Source organism: Penicillium rubens, assembly GCF_028828025.1.
Source record: "Penicillium rubens strain IBT 27055 chromosome Unknown utg000002l_segment0_segment0, whole genome shotgun sequence".
Lineage (NCBI taxonomy): Eukaryota > Fungi > Ascomycota > Eurotiomycetes > Eurotiales > Aspergillaceae > Penicillium > Penicillium rubens.
This window is the reverse complement of record NW_026890600.1, coordinates 7,658,258-7,673,255: the sequence shown is the minus strand read 5'-3', so window position 1 is coordinate 7,673,255 and position 14,998 is coordinate 7,658,258. Positions and strand designations below refer to the sequence as shown.

At 50.2% G+C, this 14,998-nt stretch overlaps 4 protein-coding genes across 4 annotated transcripts; 2 read left to right on the top strand and 2 right to left on the bottom strand.

Moving 5' to 3' along the window:
• Positions 1–100: 100 nt before the first annotated feature.
• On the top strand, positions 101–1,125 carry N7525_005328 (class I SAM-dependent DNA methyltransferase; the record flags this gene model as incomplete). The annotated part of the gene is made up of 4 exons (XM_061213364.1): positions 101–457; positions 519–622; positions 695–872; positions 937–1,125. 4 exons carry the CDS (start codon positions 101–103, stop codon positions 1,123–1,125), a joined length of 828 nt encoding a protein of 275 aa, XP_061070385.1.
• Positions 1,126–1,280: 155 nt separating this feature from the next.
• Positions 1,281–6,782, bottom strand: iml1 (GTPase-activating protein IML1; the record flags this gene model as incomplete). The annotated part of the gene is made up of 1 exon (XM_002564889.1): positions 1,281–6,782. One exon carries the CDS (start codon positions 6,780–6,782, stop codon positions 1,281–1,283), a length of 5,502 nt encoding a protein of 1,833 aa, XP_002564935.1.
• Positions 6,783–10,031: 3,249 nt separating this feature from the next.
• N7525_005326 (putative C6 transcription factor) lies at positions 10,032–12,451 on the top strand (the record flags this gene model as incomplete). The annotated part of the gene is made up of 5 exons (XM_061213363.1): positions 10,032–10,423; positions 10,481–11,003; positions 11,051–11,215; positions 11,258–11,307; positions 11,380–12,451. The coding sequence occupies 5 exons, from the start codon at positions 10,032–10,034 to the stop codon at positions 12,449–12,451; spliced, it is 2,202 nt and encodes a 733-aa protein (XP_061070384.1).
• A 417-nt stretch (positions 12,452–12,868) lies between these two features.
• Positions 12,869–14,712, bottom strand: N7525_005325 (transcription factor domain-containing protein; the record flags this gene model as incomplete). Its single annotated transcript, XM_061213362.1, has 2 exons — positions 12,869–14,158; positions 14,326–14,712. The coding sequence occupies 2 exons, from the start codon at positions 14,710–14,712 to the stop codon at positions 12,869–12,871; spliced, it is 1,677 nt and encodes a 558-aa protein (XP_061070383.1).
• Positions 14,713–14,998: the final 286 nt, after the last annotated feature.

Here is a 14,998-nt window from a genome sequence, read left to right as displayed (position 1 = left end):
CCAGGTGGTTATTCAATGAGTCATCGTTGCCAAGGTGTTTCTCGTAAAACCACCGGCATCGTACAAATGACACCTCTTTTGCTCGAATATCCTGTTAGACATGGCATCAACCGATCCTCTGACATCCTGGGAGTCTTTCGCCCATTCTTGGGATAAAGGAATGGGCGACGAAGGAAATGACTATTTCCGCTTTCTAGAACTCCCCATTTTGGAGAAACTGGTCGGCAAATTAGAAGGATGTCGTGCTATAGACCTTGCAACGGGAAATGGCCTTGTAGCTCGCTGGTTAGCCCAGAAAGCTGCTTCGGTCATCGCGACCGACGGCGCAGTGTCGATGATCGATCGTGCAAAGGCACGAACGGACACTTCCCAATATGGGAATAGGATTTCCTTCCACTGCCTCGACGTTACAAAGCAGTCCTCTTGGGATACTTTCATGGCCGATACTCGTGTCATGGTCAGTTCACAAGACTTTGTATAGACTATAGTCTTGCCCAGATTTTAACGCACTTGCGTAGGAGGACGGGTTCGATGTTATCACCATGAATATGGCTCTCATGGACATTCAGGATCTAGGGCCATTGGCAAGATTACTGAAACAACTCCTCAAACCGAACGGTTGGTGAGTGCTAGGCGTTTTTGCTTTCGACCCTGAACCTGAATGCTTGTGCAAACTAATAGCTATATCTCCCAGCTTCGTTGCTACTCTGCTTCATCCGCTCTTTTTCACATCTGGTGCAGCTCGGCAGATAGTAATCCATGAGGATCCAGAGACTGGCCAGCGAATCGTCGACCGTTCCATTGTTCTAAGGAAATATTTGAACGTCCCCCCGGCGAGACAATTGGTTTTTGAAGGGGAGACCGAGTCCCCGGTATGTGACTACACGTAGAAACCTTTCCTGTCTTAGGGAATAACAGGACTAAACAACGCGGTAGTACACGTTCCATCGGCCTTTAAACCAGCTCTTTGCACCGTTCTTCCAGGCAGGTCTCGTCGTGGATGCACTTGAAGAGACCAATTTCGACGAAAGCTTTCGTGATTCCCTACGTGAACACGCATCGAGGAATTTTACCGAATTTCCAAAAATACTCGGCTTCAGGATGAGGCCTGTATCTGAGATTTAGATGGACAGGCTGAAGGAAATCAGATACATCGGGAATTGGTTATAATCAAGTCCGGCTCACGGCCACTTTTCATTCACAGAAACAAGTACATAGCTAACATCGCATTTCATTTGGGTACAAAATCATCAGAGCGTCAAATGGGTATCTTCGAATGGTTAGATCAAGGGTCGTAAGCTGCCACTCCTAGGGCTTGCATTGTAGCTGAGACTTTCTCCTCGAGCCCGGACACGCGAAACTTCCGGTGACATAAGTCCCTCGCGCGACTCGCGGGTAATCCGGGATGGCAACCCTTGGTGCGGCGAGACAGGATGACCGACCACGCTGGCAGGAAGCTCGAGCGACGGGATCGATGCATCCATCAGGTTTGTGGTAGTCGATTCCACCTTCGTGGATACTGGACGAGCATGAGACTCCGAGTAGAACTTCTCTAGTTGGGCTGTGTCGCTGCAGAACTCGGCCAGGCCGTTAAGGATGTGTTCCGGAGCACGGTACAGGTTTCCCGAGTCAGTGCTTGCTGATCCAGGGGTAAGTGGGCTGCCGATGTTGCCGATGTCATGAACAGGCCGGGTAATTGGAGAAAGTCGGGGCGAGACACGGTCCAGTCCATCGTGATTCGTTGCACGGCCTCGGAAGTCAGACCGATTGTGGCTGTCGAAACGGCCTGCGTCTCGACTCGCGGTGCTGCGGGTACTCACCAGCCGATTCGCGAGGAGGAGGAAATCGCCTTCGTCGGTGATCTGTGCGAGGATGCTTCCGGTTCGGTGGATGTATTGCGGGTAAGTGTAATCGGGCTTCCCCCAGGAGTAGGATACTTCAACGTCTGCTGGGAATGCCGAGGAGGCTTCGAAGTCCAGTACGAAATCAAACTTCCGCAATATGGCTTTTTGGTAGTAGAGGCGATCTGGTGGACCCGGGTGCGCAAACGACGCATTGTTGAACACTGTGTGCAGTGGTCCTTTGGGCGGCGGGACTTTGAGTTTGATCCTGTAGGGTTTCCGGAATGGCTGTGTCTTGTCGATAGCACAGGCTTCGGCGATCGGCACTTGTACCAACTTCAGCCCGAATTTGTCGGCGGTCGAGGCCCAAGAAAGTACGGTATCCTCGATCAACTTGGGGGTCGTGCTCATCCAACTGAGTTCGATATGGAAGCAATTCTCCGGGTTATGCAGTCGGTCCCAGTGAAGGTCGACCACTTCCGGCCGGTTTGACCGCTTGCGCGGATCAACGTCGAATTTCATCGATTTGGATAGCATGATGGCGACCTTGTTCTTCGCCTTGGAGGGAGTGTTGGGGGTCTGTGGTATGCGCTCGTCGATGCTGTCTGATCGAGCTTTGAGGCTGGCAGGAGAGTCCTTGGCAGTCCCGACAGCGGGAGTCGACGGTATAGATTTGTCTGACCTAAGCTGAGGGAACCAGCTTCCTCGAGACTCTGGACGGGTGACACGATACTCGGGACACACTTGATAGAAATAGTTGCCATCTCGGAAATTGTGTCTCTTCTCCACGTGTTGGAACAAGCCATGCTCGATTAACTCGTTGCCAAATTTGACTGCTTGTTCACGGGTATCGATATCACGTATGTTCTGCAATAGCCAGGTCGTGAATTCAAACCCGATGAAGCAGTTGTAGTGTAACCTCCAATGCCACCTCCGGTCCATCATCCGGACACCCTTCTCGCCTTGGATAATTTGCGCCAATGACATAAGACTGATGCTGGATCTATCCAACAGTTCGGACTCGGGTAAGAGCTGAGCAGGGGCATTGTCGAGTCCTGGATCAGTGAGTAGTAAACGGTCCAGCTCGGCCGTAACGACTTCTGATGGATTGCGTGTCTGGTACATTATGTTCAAAGGATTCTGGTCTCGCTTGGGGTTTGACGTCTCGAAAAGCTTTTCCTCCGGCGACACGTATTTGTGTCGTTGCCAGATATGGGTCAGTTGGCTGATCCCCAGCAAATGAATTTCTTCCTCATTATCCTCATGAGAAGTCTGCAAATTTCGCCGAGAATTGCCATGAAGTTGAAGCGGGATCAAGACGTAACGGACTCGCCAGAAGTGCAGCTGCTGTGCTGGGTTCTGGAGATAATCTCGATGACCAGCCACATAATTATCGGCATAGTTCCAGTTGTACTCTTCGGAGGTTGGATCCAGCTTGATATTCTTCACTTCATATTCCGCGCTCAATATTGTTTTCATCGCCGGTTGATAGAGAGTAAAGGTAGGCCTCCTGGGAGAAGTGATCACCGCAGAGTTCTGATGCGTAAAGCGGGTCACTTCAACTTCTCCCCCCTGGATGCAGACAAGTCGGTGAATCGTGTTGCCCTTGGAGAGAAACATTGTAAGCCCATCGCGCTCTAGACCTCGGAGATCGAAGACGTTCAATGATTCAAGGGCGGGCTGTGAGGACACTTCGGCCACATGCTTTCCAACAACGATTTGGAAGCCATGAGAAAGCCGCAGCGAGATCATTTCTCGTAAAAGGACTCCGCGTGTCTTTGGTGCCTCAATGCCTTCGGAATCTTCATTTGGGAAGACACGGTACGGTGTCTGTAGATAGTCTGAAGCAAGCACACTAGCTGTCGGAAATTCTTCTGTCGTCAATGGAAGCACCGCGGGAGACTTCAAGCTCTTCCACTTTACCACGGCCACATGTGGAGGGCGAGGATACGCATGTTGCCAACGGCCAAACCAGCTGGTATCCCGCAGCACGTCTTTAGGAGTATTGCATGGGTTGACCGATCGGACCCACGGAGATAAAGCTTTGCTCGGGGAGGGTCGCGAGTGTGGCTCGTGTGGACTATGGCTGAGAGTGATCTCGATCTTGTGGTCGGTCAGATGATCTTCACCATGGCTCCGACCAACTTCATTCGCTGGCGTTTCCACCGGCAGTGATCCATGGGGGCCTGCCCCTTCTGGATGTTCGGATTCCTTTGGTGGGTTTTTGGGAGGTATTTTGATTGAAATCGGCTTAGCAGGAGTCTGGGAGGATTTGGCTGGTGTTGAAGATGTCGAAAGTACATCGAAGACTGATGTAGTGGATGCTGTTTCTGACGGACTCAAAGAAGTGATGCTCCTGGCATCGGAAACTGACCCGGCAGGAGTTCTTTGGTTTGTCATGGGCATAGCACTGGCATGTTCCACATTGACCACCGTGCTCGCCAAGGCTCTCGGGGGAGTAGCACTCAAGCCTCGAAGCGCAAAGCTAATCGTCCGAGAAATTCGTGAGGTCATTGGCGCCGGTGTCTTTTTCAACGCTGGTTTTATGGGAGACATGCTCTTGGCCGAGCTTGGGCTTTTTGGTGTAGTCATATTCGAGTCAATTCTTCGAGGTCCAGAGTGCAAAGAATCACTCTCGTCCGCTGGATTCGTTTCATGATGGCGAAGGCGCGTGATGGAGCGGGCAGATAGCCGTTCATGCAAGCCGCCTCCAGCGGCCTGGACTTCTGATTCACTGGGTCGCTTTGCCTTGGGCGCTTTGGTAGCTTGCTGCCGTTTCGGAGAGACAGCGAAAATATTTTCATCATATTGGTCCATCCAAGACATCACTTCCTTGCGTGAACTCTGCGTATCTCGAGTTTGCGATTCATCTTGGTCTGCCGCATTTTGAACAAATGACCCCGGGCGAAGACTATCACTAAGCTGTGCCTTGAGAGATGAGGGATTCCTGGAACGGATTTTAGGGGGAGCACGACTACCCGGGTTATAACCGGGCCAAGACCCACGAATTCTTGTTCCGCCTCGCCCTTCGGTAAGGTAGGGGATTGTGATGTTTGCTTGTTCACTCTCCATGACTCCCATCATTTGGATCTCATACATACGCACTCGTGGCGTGAAAGCCTTTGATGGCCGAGTGACGGTAAGAGAGATAGGCGCATTCGGGTCTTTTTTCAAGATTCGCCGGGCCTCTCGGTATGTTTCAGGGTTCCAATAGGAGATGTCAAGCCAATGAGGGATACCAAAGCTCCAGTCTTTGGCTTGTGGCGTTGCGCGTTCCCTCATTCTAGTTGCAGACAGGTATGAGCTTGGGGAAAGATACGATGATCTGCTAACAACGCTTGAAAGGGAATGATGTATCTCAGGAGACATCCTATCCCTGTTAACTTCACTGAATCTAGCCCCCTCCAAATCCCCGGAATGTCGCTCCACTGGCTCCCGGTATTTGAAGAGTGGAACAGAATGCAGAGGCATCGGACTCAAACAGACCAAGTCAATTGCTATGCCTCGGTTCGCAAGAGCTTCTGTTGTAGAAGCCAAGGACTCGTAAGAGACCTCGAAAACGCCGCTACCGGGGGTGATAACAATGATTGAGGTGCCAGTGTGGACCATGTCTCGATCAATATGATCGAAAGCCAGGTGAGCAGAGGCGAGATGAATTGCTTCTAGGATGTTTCCCCGTAGAGCTGAGCTTGGGTGCCCAGCAATGGTCGCCAGGTTTGGCTTGGAGGTGCCCTTGATACCACTGCCAGATGTAGCATCAATGTCGTCCGGTTTCAGGATTGACACATCTCGCAAAAAGGTCCTGAATTCCCTTTTCAGCTCGTCCAGAATGGTTGTCCAATGGCCGCTTGCCATATCATTTACTACCACACGGTAGAAATCTCGAGTTGGAACTTTGTTTGGTCCGGATTTGCTGTTCAAGTTCCCAGCGCCGAGTTTAGGCTGGCTTAAATTGCTGGACCTGTCATATTCGACTCGAGTGAACAGCACAATGGTAACCAAATGTTTTGCGTCCGAATTAGCCCATCTCTTGAAGAGCTCCGGTAGGAAACCATTGATAACCCGACTGAAGAGGATGTCTCCAGTCCCCTCCGAGTCAAAGTTCCACATTTCTTTCGACATTTGGATGAATAGGACATATTTGGCGGACTCGCTTCGGAAAATAGGGATCGTCTTTGGCGAGAAATATCCGGAAAGACATTTCTTCTCTCGGATAAAGATGTTTTTGACAGTGGCTTTGATGCTCCCCATAAACATGATCTTTTGTCCTTTGTATATGATTTTATCTGACAACTCCGACATGACTAGTCTCCACATGTCCGATCGGACCATGTATTGATCGCGAAAGGCGATGTCGACGTGAGACGCCGCACATTGGTCTCGATCCACAATGGATAATAGAACTTGCGTTCTATTCTTGAAACCAAAGATGTTGGCAATGTTGTTTGTTACTGAAATCTCTAACTGAGGATTCCGAGCCTTGGTTTCTGGTGGCAAGGCCTTCACCACGAATAGACAACGGCTCTGCAGTGGAGTCTTGAATTTCGAGGTGTTATCCGCTTGAGACGCCGAGTTGAGTTCGGCATGACTCTCGCGACCAGCTTTCGAAGCTGCCTCGGGTTTTAGGGTAGAATAACCAGCATCGCCAGATCCCCGCATGGGCAAAATCTCGACGACATCTCCAACTTGCACTTCAGTTTCGCCGAAAGCCGATGGATTCAACAAAATTTCTTCACGTGAAAACGTCTCATCGTGCACCCAAAGCGCACATTGGTGCCGTGTCCAGCTTGCTGAGGACAACCTGACAGTCCGATCATCTGTGGCCTGGTCGTGGTCGTGGTCACGGTTCGAAGCCTCCAGTGAGTGGGTGGAGCTGCTCTCCAAACTCGCCGCGCTCACTTGCCTCAAGTGCGACCGCCGCATGGGCCCGCGCAAAGACATTTCTGTATGCCGTTATGCTTGCATTTCACTGCAACTAGATAATTCAAATATCGCAATGCGTCCATGAGTGCTTGCAAGAGATAGTCTTCGCAAAGGGGAGATACCACGGTCACGTGAATTGTCATGATCACATGATTTTAATGCCTGAGGCGACCTATAATCCTCGGATCTATGAAGCATACAATAGCAGCCGTTGATTTCCAGATATCATACAAATTGAATCAATGGGGTCAATGGACACCCGTGGGAAACGATAATGAAGATGATTGAATCCTGGGGAGTCTAGTTCTGAGCCCTAAATCCCAGGTTTCTAGAGCATTCCCTGCAGAGCATGCATAGACCGACCTATTCCAGCCGGTAGGCGCATATTATCTGGACAACTAGAGACTAAGCATAGAAACACGATTTTCTAGCCCGTGCTACGACATCTAAACTGTCTCTTGTAGACTAGATTCATAACGATAGCCAGCTGTAGAATCAAAACATTCCGTCGAGACCGATGAAGAGATAAAATTTCGCGCCTATGGCCTTTTGGGATCTTTCCAACGCCCTTTTGCGATGTGACGGCTTGCGTCCTAGGTGGTTGTAATCCCGTTGAGCAGGTCAAAGATGTGGCTTGATTCCCCCAAAACAGGTTTCTCCACGGAGCTATTGGCGCCACTGATAAGCTCGGAGCGGAAATTCCAATTTCGCCTAAAAAATAAGAGCGGAGAAGCCCATGATGTTCGTCCTTTTGCCACCCTGATTGGTCCGACGCTATTCGGAGTTGATTTCCGGCTTGCCCCCAAGCCCTGTCCATCACCTCCTAGCTACGCCCAATCTGAACACCTCCTAGGTACCCTCAACACAGAGCTTGCGGAGATCTTTTTTCAATTGGTGTCTGGAATTTGCCTGCAAGAATGACACTGAATGATGACTGAATGGGTTTGCTGTGTCTCACTAACAGAAAAAGCAGGAGCAACGCATTCCCAAGTCCATCCCTATTCTCACATCCTGAAGCACCTCGAGGATTCCGAATCATAACTGCTGGTACCCGCTGAGAACGTGTCGAGGTTTTCTTGTACTGGATTGACGAAGTTGGTCGTTGGAGCTTATGAAACTTGACCATGCACCCGCACTGTCACGGGAATTGGCAGTGCGGTGAAATCATGGAAGCTGAAGCCACCTCAAAAATGGACTGAAATCGCCCACCACGCGCCATTAATCGTCATATCCTTCTTCCGTAAGCATGCCAGGGCTTCATCGTGTTTTGATGTTGCTGATCACAATGGTTTTTTTTGCTTAGTGCGCCTCCTCTCGGTATGATGTAACCGGGTCATCCATGGATCAACGGGCCAACCTTCTTCGACAATACCGCAGATCTGTCCTCCCCAACACACTCATAGCCTCGTGGCAAAACTGCATGGACCTGTCACACCGGTCTTGAGCACAGCTTGCAGTGACATACGAGTAACACCACTTCATGTCACGGTTCATGTCATGGTTATATCATGGGTCACATCAATATCACGGCACTTCCAATACGTGCACTATTGGGACCAAGCCAAACCCAAGGCTTTCGCTCACGTCTTGTCTCACCTGTCTCGCCTGGTTTAAATGCTAACTGCAGACTTCTGGTACTCACAAGGCCTCACAAATCACAGGCCGTGCTAGGATTGCTGCCCATAGCGAATTACCCGAAACTCGAGCAATGGAGCCGAAAGGACCCGGGGTCCGGAAAAGACTTTGATGCACATTTTCCAGCTATACAGAGGACCGGTCCTTTGAGTCCGTGTGGTTGGGCTTAGCCTGATCAGCACGCCCATTTGCAGTCGTCATTCCAACCCGGGAAGAACCATTCAGCAGCTTACAGCTACGCAGAGTTAGTGAAGCAGCAAAGCCATCGTGTTTGAGCGTCGATTCTGAGCCTTCCCCTTATGGGCGGCTCCCTCTGTTCTCCGAATGAACAGGTAATGCGATATCTTTGCTGATTCATTGGCTCTTTGTAGCTGTAAGCTCCTGAATGCCTGGTTGGTCTCTTGACGAGGCGCTCTTATGCAGGAGGACGAAGGAAAACCCCGCCCAGTCGCTTACGACGGCCGCGAAGCCCATGATGCGGAGCTGATCTACCCCGTACACGAGGAGAGCTACTGGCCACAACAAATCAGCCACCAAATTAGCATGACCGTTGACGAGACGCAGGATCAGTCTCCTCCCTTCGCAGGTTCACCGGGTGCTTGGATTGCTCTGCCGCAGTGCTGTAGACATTCAGCTGCCCCACTGCCAGCCGCAGCTGATAGCGCAATCAGACCTGTCGACTTGCCACAAGAGACCTGGACATCCAACAAAAGCCAATTCCGTCAATGGGGTTGTGGTGGTTGTCTTGCTGCGGGGACCGAAGGACGCAGGCATCAGTGGGTCTTCCATTTTGACGACGGACGAGTATCGACCCACCCGAACCGAGGCAAGGCCAACAAGACAACGTGATTGATAGAAAAGCACCCCTCGACCCAGACAAGCCCTATTATAATCTTCCGTGTTCCCCGAGTCTGAAAGCTCAGGAACGATATTGCAAAATTTCCCAAGAGGCTTGAAGGGGGAGGAACGCTTAGGTAAACCTTACCGCGAGCGGTCCACGGGTATGTGGTTCTCTCCAAAACAATGTCGTTTCATGAAATGGATCCATGATGCACCCTGTCGAGTCCTGGAACAAGGATGAATGCCAACCTATCAATGAGATTTGGAATGATTTCGGACCGAAAGAGGGCGACACGATTTGGAATGTCCAAACCCTCCAGAACACGAGTCATGGCCTATCAGAGATCAGGTTCCATATGACTCTTATGGAAATCATGGATGCAGGTTCAAACCCAAAGAATGAACTACCATATATACTCCGTCGATACAACCCGTCCATATTGAATGGGTTCCAATGTCAAAATTACCATCCAACGTGCAAAGCGAAGCGCTTATTGGCCTTAGCGCTATTAGTGGCGAACCGGCAAAGACCTCCGACATACCAGAAGGCCCGATTTTGGTTGAAACCCACTTTACGACAAATTCACAGTACGGGGATCGACCACTTTGTACGGAGTATTTTTTTATTTTTATTTTTATTTTATTTTTACTTTTTTTTTTAACTCTCGTGCAAGGGGGATTTTATTCTTCCACAGCTCTTATTGTGTGGCCTTATGAGTTGATGTTCCGCTAGCGTCTCGCGTTTGGCGAAAAATCCTTCAAATCCTTTTGCAGACTATATCCTAACACGATATGGATGAGAACTTTGCCCCGTATTCCGAATATTCGAACTATGCGAACCTGGAAAATGAATTCAATTATGACTGGGCCGTCCCTGAATACCCGCAACCTTCTCCTTTTGAGGTCAATACCGAAATCCCTCGTGATAACCGTGATCACCGTGATCACCGTGGTATCCGTGATTATCCTATATCCAACACAACCGACCGCGTGAATGCCAAGGTGGCTATCCCCCGGAACGCACAATCAAGTAGTTGGACCAGCAGTGGTCGAGTCAGTCGAGCTTGTGAAAATTGCCGTGAACAAAAGGCCAAATGTAGTGGCCATCGCCCGGCCTGTCATCGATGTCTGGATTCCAATGTCCCGTGTTCGTATGGCGATCGGAAAAGAGAGAAGATGGTGAAGTAGGTCCATGGGTAAACTTTTCACCTGTCTCAATACTTGTCTCTAACAAGTCATAGGCAGCTGAACGATCTAACTACACGGGTTGAAACCTTTGATGCTTTGCTCCGCGATCTTTATCCCAAGCTGGATGCCTCGTCGGCCCATCGGGTCGATGAAACACTGAAGGAGTTAAACGCACGCACTCCGCTCAGCCAAGTCCTTTCCCCTACCCCTGTCCCTGCCTTATTCACCAACCCAAGCGGGCATATCAATCAATCAGTGCTTTCTTCAGATGTTACTCCTATATCTATTCCCTCCGGGGCTGTAGACTACACCGAAGAGGACTTTGATCGTGATGAAAAAGTCCAGTCGACGGGGTTTGTGGGTGAACATTCGGAGATGGCATGGTTGTACAGACTCAAACGCGACCTTGACCATAGCAGCTCGAAAGGAATCGAACATACCCTCGAACGCCCTTCGATCTCTTCCGTGAACTACTTCCAAGATGACTCGGAAATTCTGGTTCTCGACGATATCGACCTCGCACGCCGGCCTCCACAACAAATCGCTAACAGGCTCGTCGACACCTACTTCCATGTTGTGCATCCTACCTTCCCGATTATGGAAAGGCAATCTTTCTGAATCAGTATCGATCCTTTTACGCGAATCCAAATGTGCGACCTGGGAAACGGTGGATTATAGTGCTAAACCTGGTGTTCGCCATTGCGACCAGACACTCCTTCCTCATCGATCAGCCTCAACCAAATTGCGATGATCATCAGACTTATTTTGCACGGGCGTGGAGGCTGAATGTAAGTAACGTGATAGATCATCCCGACTTGCAACAGGCACAGGTGGAGGGCTTGGCTGCTTTTTACCTCCTATCGGTTGGTCAAGTTAACAGGTTGGTCTTCGCCTTCCCTCCCTTCCTTATTTATATGTGATCTATATCTAACTATGTGACTTGCTCATCCAGGTCATGGAGATTCATTGGAATTGCAATTCGATCCGCAGTGGCTATGGGCCTAAACATTCGAAGCGAAAGCGAGAGCATCACCCATTTCTCAAAAGAACTTCGATATCGGGTTTGGTGGGCGCTGTTTATGTTGGATATGGTGCTATGTGAGACGACAGGCCGTCCACCTGGCACGGGGGACATCTTTTGCTCCACTCCCTTCCCCGTTCCCTTTGCAGAGGAGGACTTTTGGGACACGCGTGTTATGCAAATTATTACCGACAAAAGGGCTCGGAATGCCTTTTTCACCTCCTTAATTTCCGATACGGCTGCTTCACCATATGAGAGTGTGACTCTTAGGACGCCGGAACAGCAAGAGTCAGGCAAGGGCAAACAAGAAGAAAGGGCTAGTCAGAGAGAGACAGAGAATCTGACACCCAACTCCTCCCTGTACTTTCTGTACGCAGTGGACTTGGCTCATCTCCTACGGGAGGCTATTAATATCCTCTACGCTCCAAGAGCAACGCGACAGTCATGGCTCGAGATCGAAACCGCCATTCCCACACTAAACAACCATGCCGACAACTGGCTGTCTCTTCTCCCGGCAGAGTTCGATTTTACAAAACTAGATACAACCCATCAATTTCTACAGCAGCGTGCTAGCCTTGCTTTCCAATTCTACGCCACCAAGCTGATAATCTTGCAGCCCTGTATCCGCCATCTATCTCAACAGTCATCTGAAGCAAGCTCCCCGGGAACAGTGTGTGACCAGATGGCAATCTTGTGCGTTCAAATGGCGGGTCGAATGCTCGACCTGCTGCCTGAGGAGCCAGACCTGACTTGGCTGTATGGCGTCGCTCCATGGTGGTGTATCCTGCACAACATCATGCAGTCAACTACCATCCTCCTCACCGAGATGTTCACTCGCACTCATGTAGGCACTGCCAAGGCTGTCGATATCACTAAGAAGATCGACAAAGCGACTCGCTGGTTGGAAGAAATGTCGACCAGAGACCTTTCTTCCCAGCGAGCCTGGCTTGTCTGCATGGACCTCCTTTCACGGCATGGATCGAAGTTCGGGTTTCGGTGTTGACACCGAACTCTAAGCACACGCGTTCTCCAACCTGTCTCATGTAATTATGGGAGTTTGATCTATACCCCGGCTTGCTTGGCGGAAAGAGTGACTTTAAGCGATGCATCTGCTTTTGCCTGCTGGCTTTAACGACATATACCATGCAAGTTTTATCCATTACGCGTCCCTCGTCACTTTGGAAATTCTTGTTCATCTGACGCCTCAATTATGATCTCGGTTTATCTTCATCAATACTGTTTTGTCATAAGATTGTGTCTTGCATTTATTCTCGGGGGTATTTCTGTTCGCATGATAGAGTATCTTGACCTGAATACCACCAAGCATTGGAGTGTCGAGTCAATTGACAACTCCACTCAAACCAGAAAAGTTTAAAACGTGCATATCATCATTAATATTTAATTTCCTGGCCAATCAGGCTCAAAATTCATGACATGTATATAGATTCTCCGCCTCGTTGAAGAACGCATCGACAGGATGCAACAGCCCAAGGTCGATATCTGACTGCGCCAGGAAATCTTGCATAGTCGGCTCTAGAAACGCCATCTCAGTCGTGTACCCACTGACAGTATCCCTCAAGGGATAGACATATGCGTCGGTTCCATGGCTGTGGACAGGTTGAGTGGTGGCAGAAGCAAGGACATGATGTGTCGCGGGTATTAACGAGGACGCGGGTATAGACGTCGATTGGTTCAGTGGCGCGGTGTTCAGGAAAGGAGTAGTAGCTGGTAAATCCGATGAAGGCCCGGACAAAGCCGGTACACCAGCACCAGGGGGAGAATTACAAGTAGCACTAGCATTGGTATTACTTGTTGAAGCCTCTCTTCCAGCAGCCACATCGGTGTTCCCCTTACCGCGCCTCAATCCTCGATACGTAGCCAGACAAACCTTCACCTGCTCGAGGTTGTGATAGAATTCGGCCGCAGCCAAATTCCCATTCTCGGTCATGGAGCGCAGCAGATCAAGCGCGGAGTCGAACCCGGTCATATCAGTTGGACTGCCGATCGGAACGAAGCTAGACATTGCCAGGATCAACGCTGAGGAGAAGAGGTAGTGGGCGTGGAAATATCCAAAGGTTGGCATGGACCCGTTGATCCACCGTGTCAGGATCATGGAATGGGAATGTCGCGCTGCATGGATACATGCTTCGCTTAGGGTGAGGACGGGTTGGGAAACGGATACATCTTCGCTCTCCGCTTCGGTCTCGGCCCCACCGGTATTATTGGTATCGGGGTGGGGTTTACTCTTTTTACTTAGTGTCATCAGGAGGTGCAGTAGTGTTGGGCGCGTAGTTAGGATCACGCATTGGTTGAAGGCCATGTGGAGCGAGACGACGGGTTTCTTGCTCGATTCCAGGTCTTCCATGTTCAATCTGAGGGACTCGGGGAGTGTTTCTACCCAGTTTTTCAGGGCTTTGAGGAGTTTCTGCACGCGCTGGAGGAAGGTCTCTTGGTACTTTCGCCGACTGTATAGACGGGTGATGGTCTCGCCGACTATGCGTCCCAGCTTGATGTTGGCGGTCATGTATTCCGAGTCGGAGAGTTCTTCTTCATGGCGCCAGCGTGGGGAGATGGTTGAGGGCATGTCGACGTGGATATCTTCATCGAGGATTTGCATCGGGAGACCCATTTTGGATCCCCACATCCGGTCGAAGATGTAGATTGTCCACCATATTTGGATGCGGTGTTGGCGCTCCACTGGGTCAATTAGCTGTGATTCTGGGATATTGTGGTTCAAGCCGATGGTCAAACCCATCCGCATAGCGTTTCCAATGAGAATGTACGCCGAATGGCGCCGGTTGAGATAGTATGAAAAAAGAGACTTGGGATATGGTAAGTACTCTTATGTCGAACAATAGGACATGCTGAGCCACATACCAACAATAACAGGGTTTCCAAGTGCGTAACACTGGTTCTCTCCGGCAGAATCTGGACCAGACTCATTGATCGAGCAAAGTATGACGTGCCCGGTACCCTGGAGCCAGAATTGGGCTCAGATCGGATTGAATACGCCTGGCCGAAAGCGAACAGGGCAAAGAATTTACACTTGTTAGCCGTGCAGTCAAAGTCTTGTGTCTGGTAGATCTCTTCCAGTTTATCTAGTGTCGACTTGCGCATCATGAGGTGGTACAGATGTCCGATCTGATGGATTGCTATCCGGACCAACAACCGAGCATGGTGAAGGCTCGGCCACTGGATATCGGCTTCGTTCGCTGTGGCGATTGTCTCTTCGCGCTCATACTGTGTTCGAGGAATATGTGGCATCGCGCTATTTCCCGACAAGAAACGCCGAAACCGTGTTGCGAATGCTGAACATGCTGCCTCGCCGATATAGATGGGTGGCGAAGAGGGATCATACCTGTGGAACCAGGCTCGATCTCCAATCAATGGATTCTGAATACCTGTTCCATCAGGGGCATCTGCTGCCTTGGAAGGGGCTCTTTTGCGCAATCTCAGTATGTAGTTCATCTTTCGCATAAAGTCAAGGGATATCTACCTCTGCGAGTGATCGTTGGTCTCGGCAACTTGAGCCGAGGTGATCGACCGTTCC